The 19238-nt window shown below is 43.4% G+C and overlaps 1 protein-coding gene across 6 annotated transcripts in view; it reads right to left on the bottom strand.

Moving 5' to 3' along the window:
- Positions 1 to 501: 501 nt before the first annotated feature.
- LARP1 (La ribonucleoprotein 1, translational regulator) overlaps positions 502 to 19238 on the bottom strand; it is an 87884-nt gene continuing 69147 nt past the window's right edge. For all 6 annotated transcript variants that reach the window (XM_079144996.1, XM_079144992.1, XM_079144997.1 and 3 more), the window contains 11 exons: positions 13572 to 13746; positions 13279 to 13448; positions 11040 to 11432; positions 9963 to 10086; positions 9659 to 9864; positions 9115 to 9221; positions 8038 to 8189; positions 5877 to 6021; positions 3784 to 3893; positions 3486 to 3613; positions 502 to 1531 (listed from right to left, as the gene is read on the bottom strand). In XM_079144996.1, coding sequence (XP_079001122.1) covers positions 1322 to 1531; positions 3486 to 3613; positions 3784 to 3893; positions 5877 to 6021; positions 8038 to 8189; positions 9115 to 9221; positions 9659 to 9864; positions 9963 to 10086; positions 11040 to 11432; positions 13279 to 13448; positions 13572 to 13746 — 1920 coding nt within the window. In that variant the 3' untranslated portion in view covers positions 502 to 1321. The remainder of the gene's footprint in view (positions 1532 to 3485; positions 3614 to 3783; positions 3894 to 5876; positions 6022 to 8037; positions 8190 to 9114; positions 9222 to 9658; positions 9865 to 9962; positions 10087 to 11039; positions 11433 to 13278; positions 13449 to 13571; positions 13747 to 19238) is intronic.

Here is a 19238-nt window from a genome sequence, read left to right on the forward strand (position 1 = left end):
GCAAACTTGGCCTTGGGGTTCCAAGGGTAAGATGAAGGGTGTCACGACGGCAGGACAGGGCCTGGCGTGAGGCGACAGCAAGCAGAGCGAGGACACGAAAGTGGCAGCAGTGTACAGACACAGGACATCAGCTTCAACGATGCAACAGCAGGGATATTGTGGGCACGGCTCTGACAAGAGCCGCCCCCAACTCTCTCGCCTCCAAGTGAGAGGCACTGTACATGCAACTCAGTCCAGAGAAAGATCCAGCCAGTCCAAGCCCAGGCACACCCAGAGAAGGTGGGAGCTCTGCAGGATGACTCCACCGAGGAAAACAGGCATTTGGGTATTATTTCAGATTCCCGCTCCACAATAAGGCAACTTTTAAAAAAATATTATTTCCAAGAACAAAACAAACAAACAAAAAAATTTCAAGGAGAGGGGAAAGACATCACTTTCTATGGATTAGGTGGGGGTTTTCTGATTTTTTTTTTTTTTTTTTTGGTGTTTTTTAATGGTCTATTTTGTCTTTTTTTTTTTCTTTCTTTCTTTCTTTTTTTCTTTTTTTTTTTTTTTTTTTTCCTTTTTCCCAAGGATGGAAAGGTCAGAGAAAAATAAAATAAATCATCTTTCAATAGTCTTTTCTGGTATGAGCAGCGTCTCTCTGGGCTGGGGAGTAAGGGATGTGGGGAAAGGGGAGGGGGAGAGGCTGAAACCTCCCCCAACCCCCACTTTTAGATCCTTTGGTTTCCTTCTCCCAGAAGATGGCAGAAGGGCATGGTGGGGACAGCAGGGAGAGAACATGGTGATGGCAAAACCCGGATGACCAGGGGCTGGTGCTCCTGGGCCCAGGGGAGCTGTCAGAGCCTTCCGAGGGACGGTGCTGGGCAATGGGGCCCGCAGGGCCTTCTGGTGGGCTGCATAGTTGGCTTGGGGGGGAGCAAGAAGAGGCTGTGGGTGGGGACCAGGGTTGCGGCCTACCAGCCGCGGGCAGGGCTAAAGAGTGATTTTGGTAATCCAGACAAACTATCAATAATTTAAAACTTGATATATATATATATATGTATATATATATAAAAAATCTCCCCCCTTTCCCTCCCCCCTTAGAAGAAGCTAGGATGTAAGAGTCATGGAGAGAGGAGGGGAAGGGAATTATGTGGACTCCTGCCCAGGGTACCTCTAATAGCCCAAATGGTGTACGCACTGCTACTCAGCACAAAGGCCTGTTCTATTAATTCCAGGCCTATCCCTTCTTTGTCCCCTCTCCTGGGACTGGGCACCCCCATGGACCCTCAACCACCCCACCCCTTCCCCGCTCTAAACCCCAGGACTAAAGGGCTTTTCACTTTCCCAAAGTCTGTGCGTCCGAGTGCTGGCTTGTCCATTTGGCATCTTCCCGGATGGGCTGGCCAGTAGGTGGTGTAGTGGGTTGGCTGATCATGGTGGCAGGCCTGCTGGAAGACTGGGAGGGGCACCGCTTCCTGCCCTCACCGCTGCCACCTCCTGCTACCACTGCGTGTCGCTTGTGGTTGCCCTCTTCACCCATGGGGGGCTGCAATAGAGCAGGAAGTCACACGTGATTAAGGGGCACTATCCACTTCTTACCAGGGCTATCTAGAGATCTACTTTCTACCTCCAAATGTAGATAATGAGTTTGGGTTTAAAAATGAATTCCCAGGTATTAAGCATTTCTCTGTGCCAAATACTGTGCTATTTTATGCATAGTCTCTCATGGGGTCTACACCACTCCTTGATGTAGACATCACTATCTGATTTTATGGATGTGGAAACTGACACATGGGAAAGTAACTGACCCAGGACTCCAGAGCTGGTTAAATGGAAAACAGAAAATCTAGGTCATCTCCCCCAAAGACTAGACTTTCATCCGTATAAATTTCTGCTTGGGATCTGCTGAAAGATGATGTGTGGACTGTGGCATGCAGTATACTAGATGCCTCAGCTCAGAAGGCTCACATTCTTCTGGAGGTCACCTCATTCCCCTCCAGACACTGCTACAGGCCATGAATCAAATATCAGACCATGAACCACCATTACCAAAGATCCCGTGACCTCAAGAACATTTCCTGCCCTTTTTGGGTACCAAGATTAAACTTCTGTTCCTCCTAAAGGGACCATCAATCTATAAGGACTCTGCAAATGTACACCTTTTCCCTCCTCAGGGCTGGAATATATTGGGAGGCTTAAGAAATATTATTCCTATCTCCCTGGATGGACAGAAGCCTTAGTTTACCCATGTGTGAGTAAATAATGACAGTAAGCCCTTCCTACTTCGCCACGAAAGGGCCCAATGACGTCAACATGAAGTGTCTGGCACAGTACCTGAGAATAACCCTCAGCGGCAGTTTTAAAATGATAAATGTGATGGCTATTATTGCCTGCCTTTTTGTTAAAAGGAATGATGAAAATAAGATGACTACCACAAGTTGGGCGTGGTGGTGCATGCCTGTATCCCAGTGGCTGGGGAGGCAGAGGCAGGAGGATCATGAGTTCAAAGCTAGCCTCAGCAACTTAGTGAGATTCTCAACAACTTAGCCGGATCCTGTCTCTAAATTAAAAATATAAAAAAGAGGTTGGGATATGGTTCAGTGGTTAAGTGCCCCTCGGTTCAATCCCCCATACCGGGGGTGGGAGACACTACCAGAGATTTCTACTACATTATAAACTGTTTGGTTAAGGCTTTTCTTTCTTTTTTTTTTTTTTTTAACGTCCCTTTCCTTTTTGGTGCTGAGCCCTGTGCATGGTAAGCACACACATTACCACTGAGCCACCATAAACTCTTTGAAGCAGAGTCTTTTTACTCATTTCTGGAGTGCCTGAAGGACCTAACATGGAGATGCTGAATCAGTTAACTGCAGCTAAGGCAATAACCCAGATCTACCACTGGATGTCACTGTAGAGGCATCGCTCCAGAAGACGAGGCGGACCGGACAGTTTATTGATTTATTTTGATGCTGGGGATTGAACCCAGGGACTCTACCAGAGTCACACCCTCCACTCCCCTTTTAAAATTCTTTAATTTGGAGACAGGGTCTCACTGAGATGCCCAGACTGGCCCTGAACTTGCAATCCTCCTGCCCCAAGCTTCTTCAATCGCCAGAATTTCAGGCATATTTTATCATGCTGGACATTTATTTATAAACTTCTGGTGTTAAATACATTTATTGTAGCTAGTCAATCAAGGTAAAAATTAGTAGTGGCAACTTGGGCACAGCAGCAGAAGGACTATAAGATACAAGGGAGAGTATCATGACAGCTCAGCAGCACTGACCCAAGAAGGAAATCTGCAGCAAATGCCACTCTACAACTAGAAGAACCTGTCCATCCTCACCCTCCATTTCACAGATGAAGAAACTAAAAAAGAAACCCAAACTGGGAGAGGAAGGAAGGTCAGGAAAGGGTCCTTGGGGTTAGTGGCACAGTTGGGACCAGAACCCAGGCATCCTGATTCCTGGAACACTAGGATCAGAGAGGAGACTTCTGCTTACATCCACTCGGAAGTCTTCTAGACGTCGAAATTTGCCGAGGTATTCTTGCAGTTTGGGGTCAATGTCCAAATTTTTGGCTTTGGAATATTTCAAGAAGGCCCAGAACTTCTCCAGCCCATAGAGTTGGCCTGTAGGGGAAGAGAGAAGGAGAGAGGAGTAGACAGAAGTTGGACTGCTGGGGAGAAGGCAGAGAAAAGGAGAGAGAGGGGTGTGTGTTAAGCAGACAAAAGCCCGGTGGAACCAGGGAGAAGAAAGCCTAGGTGACCAGGGTGCACAGAAATTCAACTCTGCCTCTTACCAGCTTCATAGTCCTTCATGGTTTCCTCCTGAAAATCCTTGAATATATCCAGCCGGAACTTCTTTTCTAGGCCATAACTGTAGTATCGAAAAAGGCACTCTAAACCATATCTGTGGGAGGACAAGTCAGTGAACTCAGGGCACAGTGTCCTCATCTGTAAGAGGGGGAAATGTGCCTGCATAGCAGAGGAACTATGAAGCAGTTAAAAAAATGTGTTTTTCTTGTACTGAAAAAATGGCATATATGCTTTAAGAAGGTTAACATTTAGTACCAGTCTAAGCGGATCCAGCATTAAATGTTCGCAGCTTGTGAGAGGTCAGGAAACTGCATCCCTCCTCACCTCAAAGCCCACACCCATTTGTTTCCCCCTACTCCTTTACAGGATTTCTGTCTGTTCTTGTGTCACAGCAAAGTTGAGTAGCTCTGATCTTACAACCTTGAAAGTCTTAAATATTTACTATCTGTTTTACAGGAAAACTTTGCCGGTCCCTAGTAAAAGCTCTCTGCAAAGTCATTTAACCATGCCAATTAGTAGGTTTCTTCATTTAAACGACTTGAGAAATTTCACTTCTGGGAACATATGCCAAGGAAATGGCTCAAAATACAGACTTACATTTTACAGAAGTATTAAACTGTTTATATCAATATTATTAAACAAAATGTACATGTCTTAGAATACTGAAGCATTAAAAAAAACCAGGGTAAATCCATATAATTAAATATAAGCTGTCAAAAATTCAAAGTACAAATGTGTACTTATGGATACTGAAAAAATTATATTATCAAGTAAAAAGGACACGCTTCCAAGTGTTATGTAGAATGACCCCATTTTTATAGATAAATATGTAAATCATGTATCTGCACATGCATCCAAGTCTGACAGGGCACAAACTTAAAAATATTAATACTGGTTGTCTTTGGAAGTGGGATTTAAGTGATCTTTCTTATCTGTATTTTCTAAACTTTCTACCAAAAGTATTTAACAACTTCTTTGAGAAGGAAAAGTTAAATATTTTAACATGGAAAAATGCTCATGCTTATAAGGGCTAAAAATAAGGTAACAAAAGGACATTCACAGAATTTTTGTTTGTGAGATACTGGGGGTTAAACCCAGGGTATTCTACCACTCACTGAGCTGCATCCCCAGCCCCCTTTTCAATTTTTTGATATAGTCTTAGTTGCCCACATTGACCTCAAACCTGTGGTCCTTCTGTTTCAGCCTCCTGAGTAGCTGGGATTACTGGTGCCCAGCTCACAGGATGATCTCGATGACAGCATGTCATCTCGATGATGTCTCTGGACTGAAGGACGTTTCTCCCACTTCCTCAAACATTCAAATTGCTTACACAGAGCACATTTTACTTTGCAAATCAGAGGGAGAGAAAATGTATAAGAGATTTTCCAAAAGGAAAATATTATAAACAACCTATTAGTAGGAGATGAGCTAAACAAAATAAGACCAGCTATAAAAAAAGAAATTAATTTATGTACAGATATAAAATGATCTCCGAAATAAAGCATTAAGTAAAGAAAAAAGGGTCATGTGTGTTAGGCACAAGAGTGGTGCATGCCTGTAACCCCAGTGATCCAGGAGGCTGAGACAGGAGGATTGCAAATTCGATGCCACTTTGGGCAACTCAGCAAGACTGAATCAAAATAAAATAAAAAGGGCTGGGACATACTTCAGTGGTGGAGCACTTGCCTAGCATGTCTGAGACCCTGAATTCAATTTCCAGTATGCAGGAAGAAAAAGGTACAATATAAAATGTAGGTCATCTCTGGTATAGACTGAGAGCAGGTGGTGGTGGTGGTGTGGGAGAGGACAGAGATAACTACCTGCTTACACAGGTGTAGACTATTTTTGGAAGGGACCTATAACACTGTAACAATACTGGTTGCCTGTGAGGAAAGAAACTAGATAGCAGGAGCCAGGGAGAAGAAGTCTTTTAAAACTCTCAGAAATCTGAACCATGTGAATACATTTCCTATTTAAAAGTGACCGACACACATGCAAGAGATTTCCAACCATTCACTGGGGACCCCATCGGCCCTCAAGAACCAGCCAGAATTCCTAGCCAGAATTCCTCACTTACCTGTAGCCTTCTTTGGCATCCTCCAGAGCCAGCTGCTTAAACTCCTCATACATCTTTTTGTTGAAGTGATCTCGGAGGAAGAAGGACCAGAAGCGGAAGAGAGTGTTCATCTCCTGAGACTGACCAATGCCCAAGCGCTTCCGCTCTATGGGGAAAGGAAAAGGCATGTGTCAGGGTTAGGCTGTCCTTGCTTAGGATGCTGGAATTTAAGAACTAAGTCCTTCCTCCTGTGCCTCCCAATACCCTTGCCCATCACCTGCCACTTCATTCATCCAGTAAGTGTTTACTGAGCATTTACTATTCTTTGTGAGGCCCTGCTGCTGGGTACTGGGCTCAGACCCATCTGAAGTAGGTGGCACCAGCTTCTAGGTCAGGCCCTCATTCCAGCCCTTCATCTCAACTTATGTCACTTTCAAGTGCAGGCAGAATAAGGCCAATGAAAATTCTAACAAATCACATTCTGCTCATTACCAATATTAACAAGCACAAACCAGTAACATGAAAAGTACATGCAGGGGTTAGCGTTAGGGTTAGGGTTAGGGATAAGGAGGGTGGTAAGAATGGAGGAAGGAAGGACTGTATAGAGGGAAAAGAGGGGTGGGGGGGAGGGAAAAAATGAATCAAACAATATTGTCCTATGTAAATTTATGATTTTTAATTAAAAAAATAAATAATAAAAAAAATAAAGTAATTCAGAGTGAAAGGAAGTCTAGTAGATAAAAGAAAGGAGAATGGGGGCAGGGAGGGAGGATGGGAGGGAAAAGGCAGGGATCCTAAACTGAAATAGATTTCCACACATGTATGAGTTTGTCAGGATGAACCCAACTACTTTGTATAACTATAAAGCTCTAAAAAATAAAGAAAAAATAAGTTATGTACCAAAAAAAAAAGGACATGCAACAAAATAAACAGATGAAAACAGGTAAAGCAGATAACTTTTGAATGAAAAACTTTTATACATTAACAAAGTGGAAAGAAAATTCATACAATGGAACAAACTATTTGCAAATCATGTATCCAACAAAGGACTTGTATCTAGAATATAAAGAATTCCTACAACTTAGTGGTAAGACAAATAATCTAGCTGAAGAGGGATATGAATAAATATTTCTCCACAGAAGACATACAAATAGCCAATAAACACACACGCACAAATGCTGAACATCATTAGTGATCAGGGAAATGCAAATCAAAACCATAAGGAAATACTTCACATCTTTGAGGATGGGTAAAATAAAGATAATAATAAGTCTTGTGAGGATGGAGAGAAAGCAGAAGCCTCTATCTTACTATTAGGAAATTAAAATGGTGCTGCCACTACAGAAAACAGTCTAAAGAGTATGTTAAAAATCACTACTTTATACACTTTAAATGAAACGCATGGTATGTGAATCATATCTTAATGAAGTTACTCTTACATACACATTACACACAGAGTTAAGGACAAGCGAGGCAGGTGAACCAAAAATTCAGTAGCCAAGTTTTGCATCTTTACAGTCAACTTATCAAGTGAGTGTTTAAGGTTGCTTTTTGGCATCTCTACAGCCAACCTATCAGGACATCGACAAGGAAAAGCCATCTCCATTTGTGGCAAAAGGGAACTCCCAAGAGCACTTGTCAAGGCTCTCTTCACACTATCTTCTAGAGCAGGGAAGAAAGCTTTTTACTGTAAAGGACCTGAGAGTAACATTTCAGTCTTTGCAGGAGACGTAACAGTTCATCACAAATTTCTTTTTTCTTCACACCTTAAAACATAAAAATTGTTCTTAGTTCCAGACCACTGGCTGGACTTGGCCCACAAGTCATCACTTGGAACCACTGTTCTAGAGATTATGTCCCACCTCTTGAATATCCTTTTGTTATGAGCAATGGGTCACACTGGACAATGGCTGAGTCAGCAGTCTTGCCAGAGATTTAAAAAATGATATTTTCTGTAGCAATGAAGGAAGATCAAGGAATTGGAATACTCTAAAAGTATGACTTTCCCTTAGCTTCCTAAAGCTCCAAATTATCTGGCCTGCACCTAACTTCAGTCCTTGCTGAAATGTCCTGTTTTTAAGGTCAGAGAAAACAGTCACCTGTTCCTTCTGACCCCTAAGACATACTCTGGGCCCAAGTAACAAACTCAAAAGTTCAGTCCCTTTCCCGCTGGATTTCTTACCATTAAGGCAGCGCCTACGATACTTGTGGTAGACGTGTTGTGTGAAACCATTTTCCTTGAGCAGCTCGTGGGAAGGATGCTGGAACTTGGGCAGTGACTGAGGGGTACAGCCATAGCTGCCAACTGCAGGTGTTCCTTCTGAAGGGCTGGAGCTATATATAGAGGCCACAAGAAAGATGATGTCACAGGTCACTAGGATCCCCACAGAAGCTCCACTGTCCTTCTGATCCCTTCTATCAGCCAAGATCCAGCTTCTTGCACTGTGCTGGGCCCCTAACTTGCATACGTGAGATCTGATGAACTATGTCAACGCTCGGAGCCAGAGTTTCAAGAAGAGGTTACTAAGGCTCACAGAAACCAGGAGACTCATCCAGGGTCAAGGAGCTATTTAACCGCAGAGTTCTGTCCGATGCCAAAATGTGAGCTTCTGACCATTTATTTACCTAATTTGTAACATTTAACTTTCTTTAATGAGTCATCATGGGTTTATCCGTATTTTTCTCAAAAGCTTGCCTATTTTCAGTCCGTGCCATCTGTGCAGGAAACCATGCATAGATCTGGGTTTCCCAAATCTTGCTTCAAAACAAGGAATAAACACTGGGGCCATTTCAAGGAAATAAATTAAAAAAAGGAGCCTGGACCCTACTCTGAAAGGTTGAGTCAGGGGAGCTAGGACAGGGTCAAGGAATCTTCTTTTGTTTTTCTGGTGGGGAGTCAACTCAAAGCCTCAGGCATGCTAAGCATGTACTCTACCATGAGCAATACCCCCAAACCCCAAGGTGTTATTCAATGACTTGGCTAGTCTCTTTCAGGCAGGCAGCAGATACCCCAAGTTGGAAATCAGTTCTGAGATACTCTAAGCTTACCAAACTCGCGTCTCCAGGTAGCTGTGATATCACTTCTTTAGAAGTCTTCCCTTCCCAGGTCCTGGGCTAAGGTGTACACACTTCTGATTGTTTGGATTTAGATGGTGGGGGAGGGGGGAAATCCCTTTAATTTTCAGATCAATCTGGGTCTGGTAGATTTCATGACTCTCTCATCTATCCCACAGGCCACCAGATCTCTCCTCCCCAGTACCTGATGGAAGCAGTCCGGGGCCTATGCTCTCGGGAATCCATCACCCAGCCCACATGGCTCTCCAAGGGTGGATTTGAGCTGTGCCTTGTCTTCCTTTTTCGAGGCATCTGTAAAGGTGAACCCAGAATTTGTTGTTTGTACAATTTGTTGTACAATTCTGAGGAGTATCAAGGAGTAAGATGTCCTCATTTATCTGATCCCTCACATTTTACAAAAGCATTTTAGAACCCATTCTCCCATGTAATGTTCAAAGTTGTAAGCTAGCATCTGATACATCTAGTTCTCAGTGAAGAAATGGCAGCTTGGGAATAAGGAATCTGCAGAAGGACTCACACCTGGTCAGTCTTCCCTGGGTCTCTTCAGGCCACCACTCCTACCCCTAGGCTATTTTGCAGATATGGGGGTGGAGTCCTCCAGCTTAAGGATATGGAGAATAGGGGGGGATCTGGCACTTTCTTGGCTCAGACAAGACAAGGGAGAGAAGCAAAGCACTGGAAGGTGGTGAAGTGGGCCTAGAACTCTGAGCCCAGCAGGAGCACCTCACCTTGGCATCTAGCGTCCTTCCTTCTTTCACCACTGGGTAAAACCGTGACGTCTGGCTTGAGTCTTTGAGCTGTGGGGTCCGGGGTGTGCGGGGGGTCCTGGCATTGCGGTAGTTTGGCGACTCTGGGACAGTGGTTGGTAGAGAGCGGGCAATGGTGGAGGGCTCAGGAGCACCAAACAACTTGTTGGCCAGGGCATCAGTGGGAACTGCACAATCAGAGAAGTGTCAGCAAGAGGTGGAAGGCCCCCAACGTTGGGGCTCAGACCCTCTCACTCACGTCAGATCTCAAGGGCCTGCCCCTTACCTTGCTGGAACCGGGGAGGCCCAGGAGGAACCTCCTGGTTGGGATCCACAGGTGGCTCAGGGGTCAGTGTGTCAAACTGCTCCCGGCTGATCATGTTGACTTTCTTAAAGTTCTCGACTTCTTGCTGCAGAGGATGTGAAGTGGGTGGGGAAAAATGTTAGTCAGCAAGCTGCTCCAGCCTGCTTAGGAATCAAGACTGGCAGGAAGTTGGGGAGGACAGCTCCCACGTCCACATATATGGGACTCCTAGTCCCCAAGCTTTTGGTTGCCCATCACTACTCCTCAACCCCAGGTACCCTGGCAGGAGGCTGCTAATCTAGGAGAGGACGATGCAGCCCTGCCTTCCTGTGGTATAAACCCAGCCCAAACCCATCTCTTTTAAGGTTCACAACAGGCCAGGCAAGTGTAGGGGCTCTAATTTTAAGATGAGAGAATTCATCTGGCTCTCCTCTTTCCTGCCCAAGTTCAGGCTGAGAGCAGATCCCCAGAAACTTACTGCAGATTCTCCCCTGGGCACTCTGGTGCCTCCCCGCATCACTGCCACTGTCTGATCAGAGTGGCTGGGCAACTCTCTCCTCACCTACATAAACACGTTGCCACTAGCTGCACAGGGTCACCAAGGACCCTCTAACTGCCCCACTTATCCACTCTTCAAAAAACTGCATTAGATGTTTTGACTGTTTCCCAAAAGACTAATTTTTTCTCCATTTTCCATACTCAAAAGAAATCTTAAAAAGCCTTTAAACTTTTAAATATGCCTAATTATTTAAGGATGCAAATAATAGTCTAATCTGTATTCTATTCTCCACAAAGAAGTATCTAGCCAACTGTTTGTTATGATATTAAATATGGATGACCAAGGAAGACAATAAATCAACCCCAAAGGTTGTTTGCCAGTGTACACATTTCCTCTTGCTTTTAATCCCAAGTAAGGTGTCAATCACCACCCTCTTCATATGTGAGAATACAAGGCTCTGGACTGATGGACCTGCTTGAGGTCACAAAGCTCATCAGCCTCCTTCTCCTCCACGTTACAGGTACTCTAAGCAACACACTCATGATCCGCCCAAGCCTCACCTTGATCTGGGAATACTCAGGTTCAAACTTCTCAGTCCACAGGTCCTGCTCATAGTAGAAGAGCCCGTCATTAATGACCTTGGCCAGCTCAGCACTCATCTTGGCACGAGAGGTGTGATTGCCTGTACGGTCCCCCCCAGGGTGCCGGCGCATGTAAGGAGGCGTCTGGGTAACAATGAGGATCTTATTGACATCCCGGTCATCAATCTCATAGTCAGAGTCCTCATCAGACCAGGCAGTGAAGGTGTTCTTTCGCCCGTCCATCTGCTCCATTTCCTCATCAAACAGGAAATCTAATTCCTCTTGCTCATCCTGATCCTTGGACATCAGCTGCTGGGAGGGAAGCTGCTGAGGCAGAGATGTTGGGTGGGTGAACCTGGGCTCCTCTGACTTCTGAAACAGGGACAGACCAGGGAGAAGAAATCACCAAGGGGTCCTTGGATCAGGCTCTGCAGCTGTCCAACAAGGGGGGGGGGGGGGGGGCGCGCTTTGGCTTCTCTGCATGAGACTGCCCTCCCTGGAGTGAGCTTCACAGAGAAATGGATGTTTCATAGAAACCCACGTTCGTCACTCACAGCTCACCCAACAGCAAACAAATTTATGCTCTCATTTACTTCACATCCTACACAGCACCTACTCTGGAAGTGGACACACAGCAGAAATTCCACAGGTTGATTCATCTACTTATCCATCTATTCAACACCTCCCAATAAAGTGGAAGCTCTATAAGGGAAGTTGCTTTGTTTTCCATTAGACACTCATATATGCATTGGGACCTTGCAGTCAATGTTCAACAATATGATGAATAACCAAGTACTCAACAATGCCAGGCTCTGTATGAAAAACCGAAAAGCAGAATAGTGAGTAAAACAAGGTCTCTGTACTTAGGAAGCTCAGTTTAGCGAGGAAAAGTCAACAAACCAGTCAAATGCAATGTGGTATGGTAAAGGTTATAAATAGGATTTGTGGGAGCACATGGGGAGTGGGAATTGGTAAGGGAGGCTTTCTGGAAGTAGCTGCTACTAAAAGATGAACATAAGCAAGCCAGATGAAGACAGGGATAGTGTGCGCTAGTCAGGAAGAACAGCATGTCCCAAGGGCAAAAAACCCACATCTCAGTGTTGCTGGACACTCTTGGAGAAAACCATTTGTCTACCTCACAGTATATACTTCCAAAAGCAATGCCCTGCTGTGCCAAGAACATCCCATGTAAACTCACAACCTACCTCTCTCTTTTTGAGTGGTGCTAGGAATGGAACCCAGGGCACTGGGCATACAAGGAAGTGGTCCACCTGAGTTACACCCAGCCCCAAACCTCTCTCTTTTAAGGTTCAAGACAGGCCAGGTGGGAGTAGAAGCTCCAATTCTGGAACAGGGGTTTACGTTGGATCCCTTTTTCCCAAAGCCTTTACAGTCTATAAGCTTGGACATTTGTCCCCTTATTACCTTTTCACCTTGTGACTGTGGCCTGTCTACAGTACTTTTAAAAGTGCTGCAGCCATTAACAGTGGGGATTCTTGGAATGAACAAGGAGGAAAGGTGGTTAGAGTCTGTGAAAACAAAGAGCACAGAATTCTACAGACCCAAAGTCCAAGGCCATCTCTGAAGCCTCCTCACAAGCCTCCAAAGAGGTCACCAAAGAGTGGTCAGGGGTGAGCAGGTAGAGAGAAATTTGGCTCCTGGAAAGGGGGCAGTATTTTAGCTTTAGATGGAGACACTTCTCAGTGGATTCCATTTGTTCCCCTGCTCCACAGCTTACTATTTCGGAGTAGTTTAACCCCACCATTCCCCATGGTAAACAAGCCTTGCTGTTCAACATGCTTCCCAAAACCACCGAGCCATCAGGGAAGACCCGTGATCTAGTCCAGGCTCAAATCAGTGGAGTTACCACATCTGGGCCATGCATCTGCTCCTCTCCCTTCCCTCTTTTAAGGGACCCAAAGGACTTATACACGGGACAGAGAAGACAAATTCAGGAAAAAGGCACTGCAAACATGGCACTTGGGATTTCAATGAGGCAAAAAGAACAGCCAAGAATCAAGAAACGTAAGCCATCGTTGAAAGTAGAAATGGGTCGTGTCGATTTTCCTGCAATCACTACTGGTAACTCCAACTCACATTATGACCCTGGACCACCTGGGATTCCTGCTAGATCCTCAGTACCACAATTCTTTTCCTGTTTGAGACCCCATCCCACACAGGGCCCTAAAACACAAGGCAGGGGACAGGGGTCGGCTACCTTGGGCCGTGCTGGGGAGGGTCGAGGCCGTTTCTTCACTTCAATCCAGTTCTCAGAATCCAGGTCAGGCAGGCTGGCAGACAGGCCCTTAGGCAGTGTCTTTAGGTTGCTCACCTCCTCCGTTTTGGTTGGCACTGGGGTGACTGCACGGGGAGAGCCAGGTGCCGACTCTGAGGATGGAAAGGTGAGGTCCTCATCCCTCTACTCCTCTTCCTGAGGCCAGCCCTAGGATGGACTGCTAGCCAGAGGACAAGGACAAGAAGGAGGCAGTTACATGCCAGCAGGGTACCCACCTGTCTCTTTCTGGTAGTGCTGGCGGGGAACAAATTCGGGGCAGTTGAGAAGCTGGGAAAAATCAGTCTGTGAATAATCCACTATTGGGGGACCAGGAAGAGGCCACTTCTCAGGCTCTTCCCTCCTACGAACTTTCTCATCAACAATTTCCACCACCTTGCTGTCCTTGAGGGCCTGCAGGAAAGGAGGAGGGAAAGGGAATAAAGAGGAGAAACCAGGACAGCCAGAGATCCTAGAGATGGACAACTGGGTCCCTGTGGGCTTGGGTATTAAGGCCAGTGCCAACAGTATATTAAAAAACTGGCATCTTCTCCCCTGACTAGCAGATAGATAAGATCTTCAAATTTGTAGGAACATGAAAACCACACCTACCCACTGACCCTGCTATTCTACTTCCGGTAATCTAGCAAATTCTTGCACACACAGGTAACAGTATGTTTTAAGATTTAAACAAGAGGCCATTCACTGCAATACTGTCTGTAAGAGGGAAAACACCCGAAAAGTAACTTGCCATGGAGTTGGCAATTCTAATAAAACTATGGCATATCCCTTCAGTGGAACCCTACTCACACACTAAACAAACAGCTTTACATATGGTAAAGTAGAAAGACACAAAATATATTAAGTCAAAAAAGCAGGAACTGGCCACTGTGCGTAAGATCCCTTTTTGAGTTTTTATATAAAAACAAAGATATACATGGGGATTGAACCTAGGAGTCCTTTACCACTGAGCTACATCTCCAGTCCTTTTTACTTTTTGAGACAGCATCTTACTGAGTTGCTTAGGGCCTCACTAAACTGCCAAGTCTGTCTTGAACTTGTGATCCTCTTTGCCTCAGCCTCTCGAGTTGCTGTGATTACAGGCACATGCCACTGCAACTGGCTAAAAAAACATTTTTAAATTTTCTAAGTGAAAGAGGAAAGAATTTCAACCTGTGAAAATATATGGTTTGTGAGACTGGGGAAACGTGCACTCATAACTTGCTGGTGAAAATGCAAAAGGCCTGGGCTGGGGTTGTGGCTCAGTGGTAGAGACCTTGCCTAGCAGGTGTGAGGCACTGGGTTCGAGTCTCACTACCACATACAAATAAAATAAAGATCCACTGATAACTTAAAAAATATATACTTAAAAAAAAAAAGGAAAAAAAATACAAAATGCACATTCCCTAGAAAAAGAAGTAAAATTAAATATGCATCCACCTTTAATTTAACTGTCCGACGTCTAGAAATCTACAGCAAAGACACACTGGCAAAAATATGAAAAATGAAATACACAAAGCTATTCATTAACACCAACACAGTTTATGTTTTAGAAAAAACTGGAAACAAAATGTTCATCTACAAGAGAACAGGTTAACACACACACACACACACAAAACTAACAAACACACACATGCACCACGGACGTACTATACAACCCCAGGAATGAGGAATATCTTTCTCTTATATACTACTATGTGGCTAATGCCCAGATATATGAAGTAAAAACAAAACAGAATTGAAGAAATAGATATGTGGTAGATTACAGTTAATCTAAGAAAGAGAAAGCATACATAGTGGCATTTTTTTCCCCTTATTTTTTAATGGAAGAATTCAGAAAAGGTTACCTGTAGGGAAAGAAAGAGGAAAAGATGGAACTCACAGAATCTTAAGAATGATACTGGTCAAATTATATCGCTGTTTTGTGGGCATGTCCTAATACATAAAGAATCTTGCCACTGTATACTGTTACAACGCATCAATAAAAATATGAGGAAAAAAGACGTTTAAGTTAAACTTTTTAAATGAGTTTATATGTGTAAGTTTATGAATGAGTTTATATGTTTAGTTTATGTTGAAATTTTGGAACCATTAGTGTTTTACATAAAAGAAGAAAATCAGAAAATTATCAGGGATGAACAATCCTAAAACTTGAGCACAAAATAAAACTACTATATATTACTTTAAGGCATAACCAGAGATTATTTCAAACGACTAAAAATAGTCACATAAACTGAAAAAAGAAAATTCAGCCAGCATATCGACGCCTTTTTTGAGAGCAGATTGCTCACTGTCAGGCGTCTATCATCCTCCATTTGCCTGCCTCTCGCCTGTCCATCGCCTACTTTACCCCTATCCATCACCCAACGCGCTGGACGTTCACCTCCCGATCGTCCGACAGCTGCCAGCAGACTGACTGCAGACCGCCAGTGGAGCACCAGCTGCCTGCTGTTGCCTGGAAGTTCACTGTTGGAGTACCTGCAGGTTTAATTACACGTGGCTGCCGCCATTTTGAGACAACAGCCAGGCTCCATAGGCCCCCTGGCTGGACTGACTAAGCCCCATTTCCAGGATCCCTCAGCCTGACCGATCACTCCCTGGCCTCTGGGGCCCTCACATCAACTGACTGCTCCCTGCTGCCAGGACCCCCAGACCAACTGACTGCGCCCTATCACCAGGAACCCAGACTGACTGATTGCACCCGGCCTCCAGGATCCCACAACCACACTGAACACACTGGACCTCCAGGACCCCTGCTGGACCAACTGCATCCCATCTCCAGGACCTCCAGCTGACCACGTCCACCCCTGAGCTGCAGCTCCCCATTTGCCAACACATTTCGAAGCCAGAGCGGCCATCTTGGATAATCCTGGAAGCCGTAGCTCCGATCTTTGGGTGGGGCAAATCCCATCCTGGGACGCCTGCCGGAGGCTTGAAGCTCATTGTCAGGTACTTCTCATACATCAGGCTCCTGAACACTGGGAGGTTTTATTAGTATATGACTGTTATACAGTAGATTTTTTTTCTCCTTTTTAAAAAAAATTTTAAGTTTTTATTTCTTTACTTTCTTGCTTTCTTTTCCTTTTGTTTACCTGTTCCCTCAGAGTCTCTTTCTCCCTTTTTTGCATGCTAACATCCAACTTCTTTTGATTACACTCTCACCCTTTCTATTTTCTAGAACTTCTGTATATTCTTTTCTTATCCCATTAACAGCCATATTCTACATCCCTCTGCATCCTCTTTGTCCTCCATTAGAAACTGCAGATCTTACTGCAAATCTGTTTGTTTTACCGAAGATAACATTTGAACTCATTCTGTTTATTATGACAATTTTGTTATTGTCCCCATAGGGGCTATTTGGTCTAGGATTGCATAGTGTCTGATTTGGACACTGCTAATATTGATCTCCCCTTAAAGAAAGGGTTTTGGAAACCTATAGGGCCACTATAAGCCTATAGGGGGAAATCTGCAATACCCCAGATCTGCACTGCTAGAGGGGAAGATACATGAACAACATGAAAAAACAAGAGAAGAAAATGATCCAAACAAATCTAGATTCTATAGTAATAGAATCCGATGACAGTATGTTAGAAGAAATGTCAGAAAAAGAATTCAGATTATACATGATTAAGATGATTCACGAAGCAAAGGATGAGATAAGAGAGCAAATGCAGGCAATGAATGATAATACCCATAAGCTGAAAGAGCACCTGCAGGAAGCAAAAGACCATTTCAAAAAAGAGATAGAGATTCTCAAAAAAAAAAAAAAAAAAAAAAACCAAACGGAAATCCTTGAAATGAAAGAGACAATAAACCAAATAAAAAACTCAATGGATGGAAAGCATCACCAACAGACTAGACCACTTGGAAGACAGAACCTCAGACAATGAATACAAAATATTTAATCTTGAATATAAAGTCGCCCAAACAGAGAAAATGGTAAGAAATCATGAACAGAATCTCCAAGAACTATGAGACATCATGAAAAGACCAAATTTAAGCATTATTGGGATTGAGGAACGCACAGAGATACAAACCAAAGGAATGAACAACCTATTCAATGAAATAATATCAGAAAATTTCCCAAACCTGAAGAATGAAATGGAAAATCAAATACAAATGCACAGAATCACAACAGATCCACACCAAGGCACATTATAATAAAAATGCCTAACATTCAAAATAAAGATAGGATTTTGAAGGCCGCGAGAAAAAAGTGTCAGACTACATATAGGGGGAGACCAATACAGGGAGCAGCCGACTTCTCAACCCAAACTGTAAAAGCTAAAAGGGCCTGGACCAACATATTTCAAGCTCTGAAAGAACATGGTTGCCAACCAAGAATCCTATAACCAGCAAAACTAACCTTCAGATTTGAAGACAAAATAAAATCCTTCCATGATAAACAAAAGTTAAAAGAATTTACAAATAAAAAGCCTGCACTACAGAATGTTCTCAACAAAATATTCCATGAGGAGGAAATGAAAAACAACAATGGAGGTCAGTAAAGGGAGGAACTACCTTAGAGAAAAACCACTCAAAGGAGAAACCAAGCCAACTTAAAAATCAAAAATAAGCCAAATGACTGGGAATACAAATCATATCTCAATAATAACCCTGAACGTTAATGGCCTAAACTCATCAATCAAAAGACACAGACTGGCAGAATGGATTAAAAAGAAAGACCCAACAATATGCTGCCTGCAAGAGACTCATCTCATAGAAAAAGTCATCCACAGACTAAAGGTGAAAGGATGGGAAAAAACCTACCACACACATGGACTCAGTAAAAAAGCAGGGGTTTCCATCCTTATATCAGATAAAGTGGACTTCATGCCAAAGTTAGTCAGAAGGGATAAAGGACATTTCATACTGCTTAAGGGACCCATAAATCAGGAAGACATAACAATAGTAAATATTTATGCCCCAAACAATGGTGCATCCCTGTACATCAAACAAATCCTTCTCAATTTCAAGAATCACATAGACCACAACACAATAATTCTGGGCGACTTTAACGCACCGCTGTCACCACTAGATAGATCTTCCAAACAAAATCCAACCAAAGAAACCATAGAACTCAATAACACAATCGATAACGTAGACTTAATAGACATATATAGAACATTCCATCCATCAACGAGTGGATACACTTTCTTCTCAGCAGCACACGGAACCTTCCCGAAAACAGACCATGTGTTATGCCACAAAGCAGCCCTTAGGAAATGCAAAAAAATAGAGATACTGCCTTGTGTTCTATCAGATCATAATGGACTGAGAGTAGAAATCAATGACAAAAAAGGAAATTACTCCAACACTTGGAGACTAAATTATATGCTATTGAATGAAACATGGATAACAAAAAACATCAGGGAGGAGATTAAAAAATTCTTAAGAGGTCAATGAAAATGACGATACAACATATCAAAATCTCTGGGACACTATGAAAGCGGTACTAAGAGGAAAATTCATTGCATGGAGTGCATTCCCGAAAAGAATGAAGAGTCAACAATTAAATGACCTAACATTACAGTTCAAAGCCCTAGAAAAAGAAGAACAGAATAACAGCAAAAGTAGTACAAGACAGGAAATAATTAAAATCAGAGCTGAAATCAATGAAATTGAAACAAAAGAAACTATTCAAAAAATTGACATAACAAAAAGTTGGTTCTATGAGAAAGTAAACAAAATAGATAAACCCTTAGCCATACTAACAAAGAGAAGGACAGAGAAGACTCAAATTACTAAAATACATGATGCGAAAGGAAATATCACAACAGACACCACTGAGATACAGAACATAATGAGAAGCTACTTTGAAAATCTGTATTCCAACAAAATAGAAAGTACCGAAGACATTGACAAATTTCTAGAGACATATGCTCCTCCCAAACTAAACCAGGAGG

This window comes from Sciurus vulgaris, assembly GCF_902686455.1.
Source record: "Sciurus vulgaris genome assembly, chromosome: 6".
NCBI lineage: Eukaryota > Metazoa > Chordata > Mammalia > Rodentia > Sciuridae > Sciurus > Sciurus vulgaris.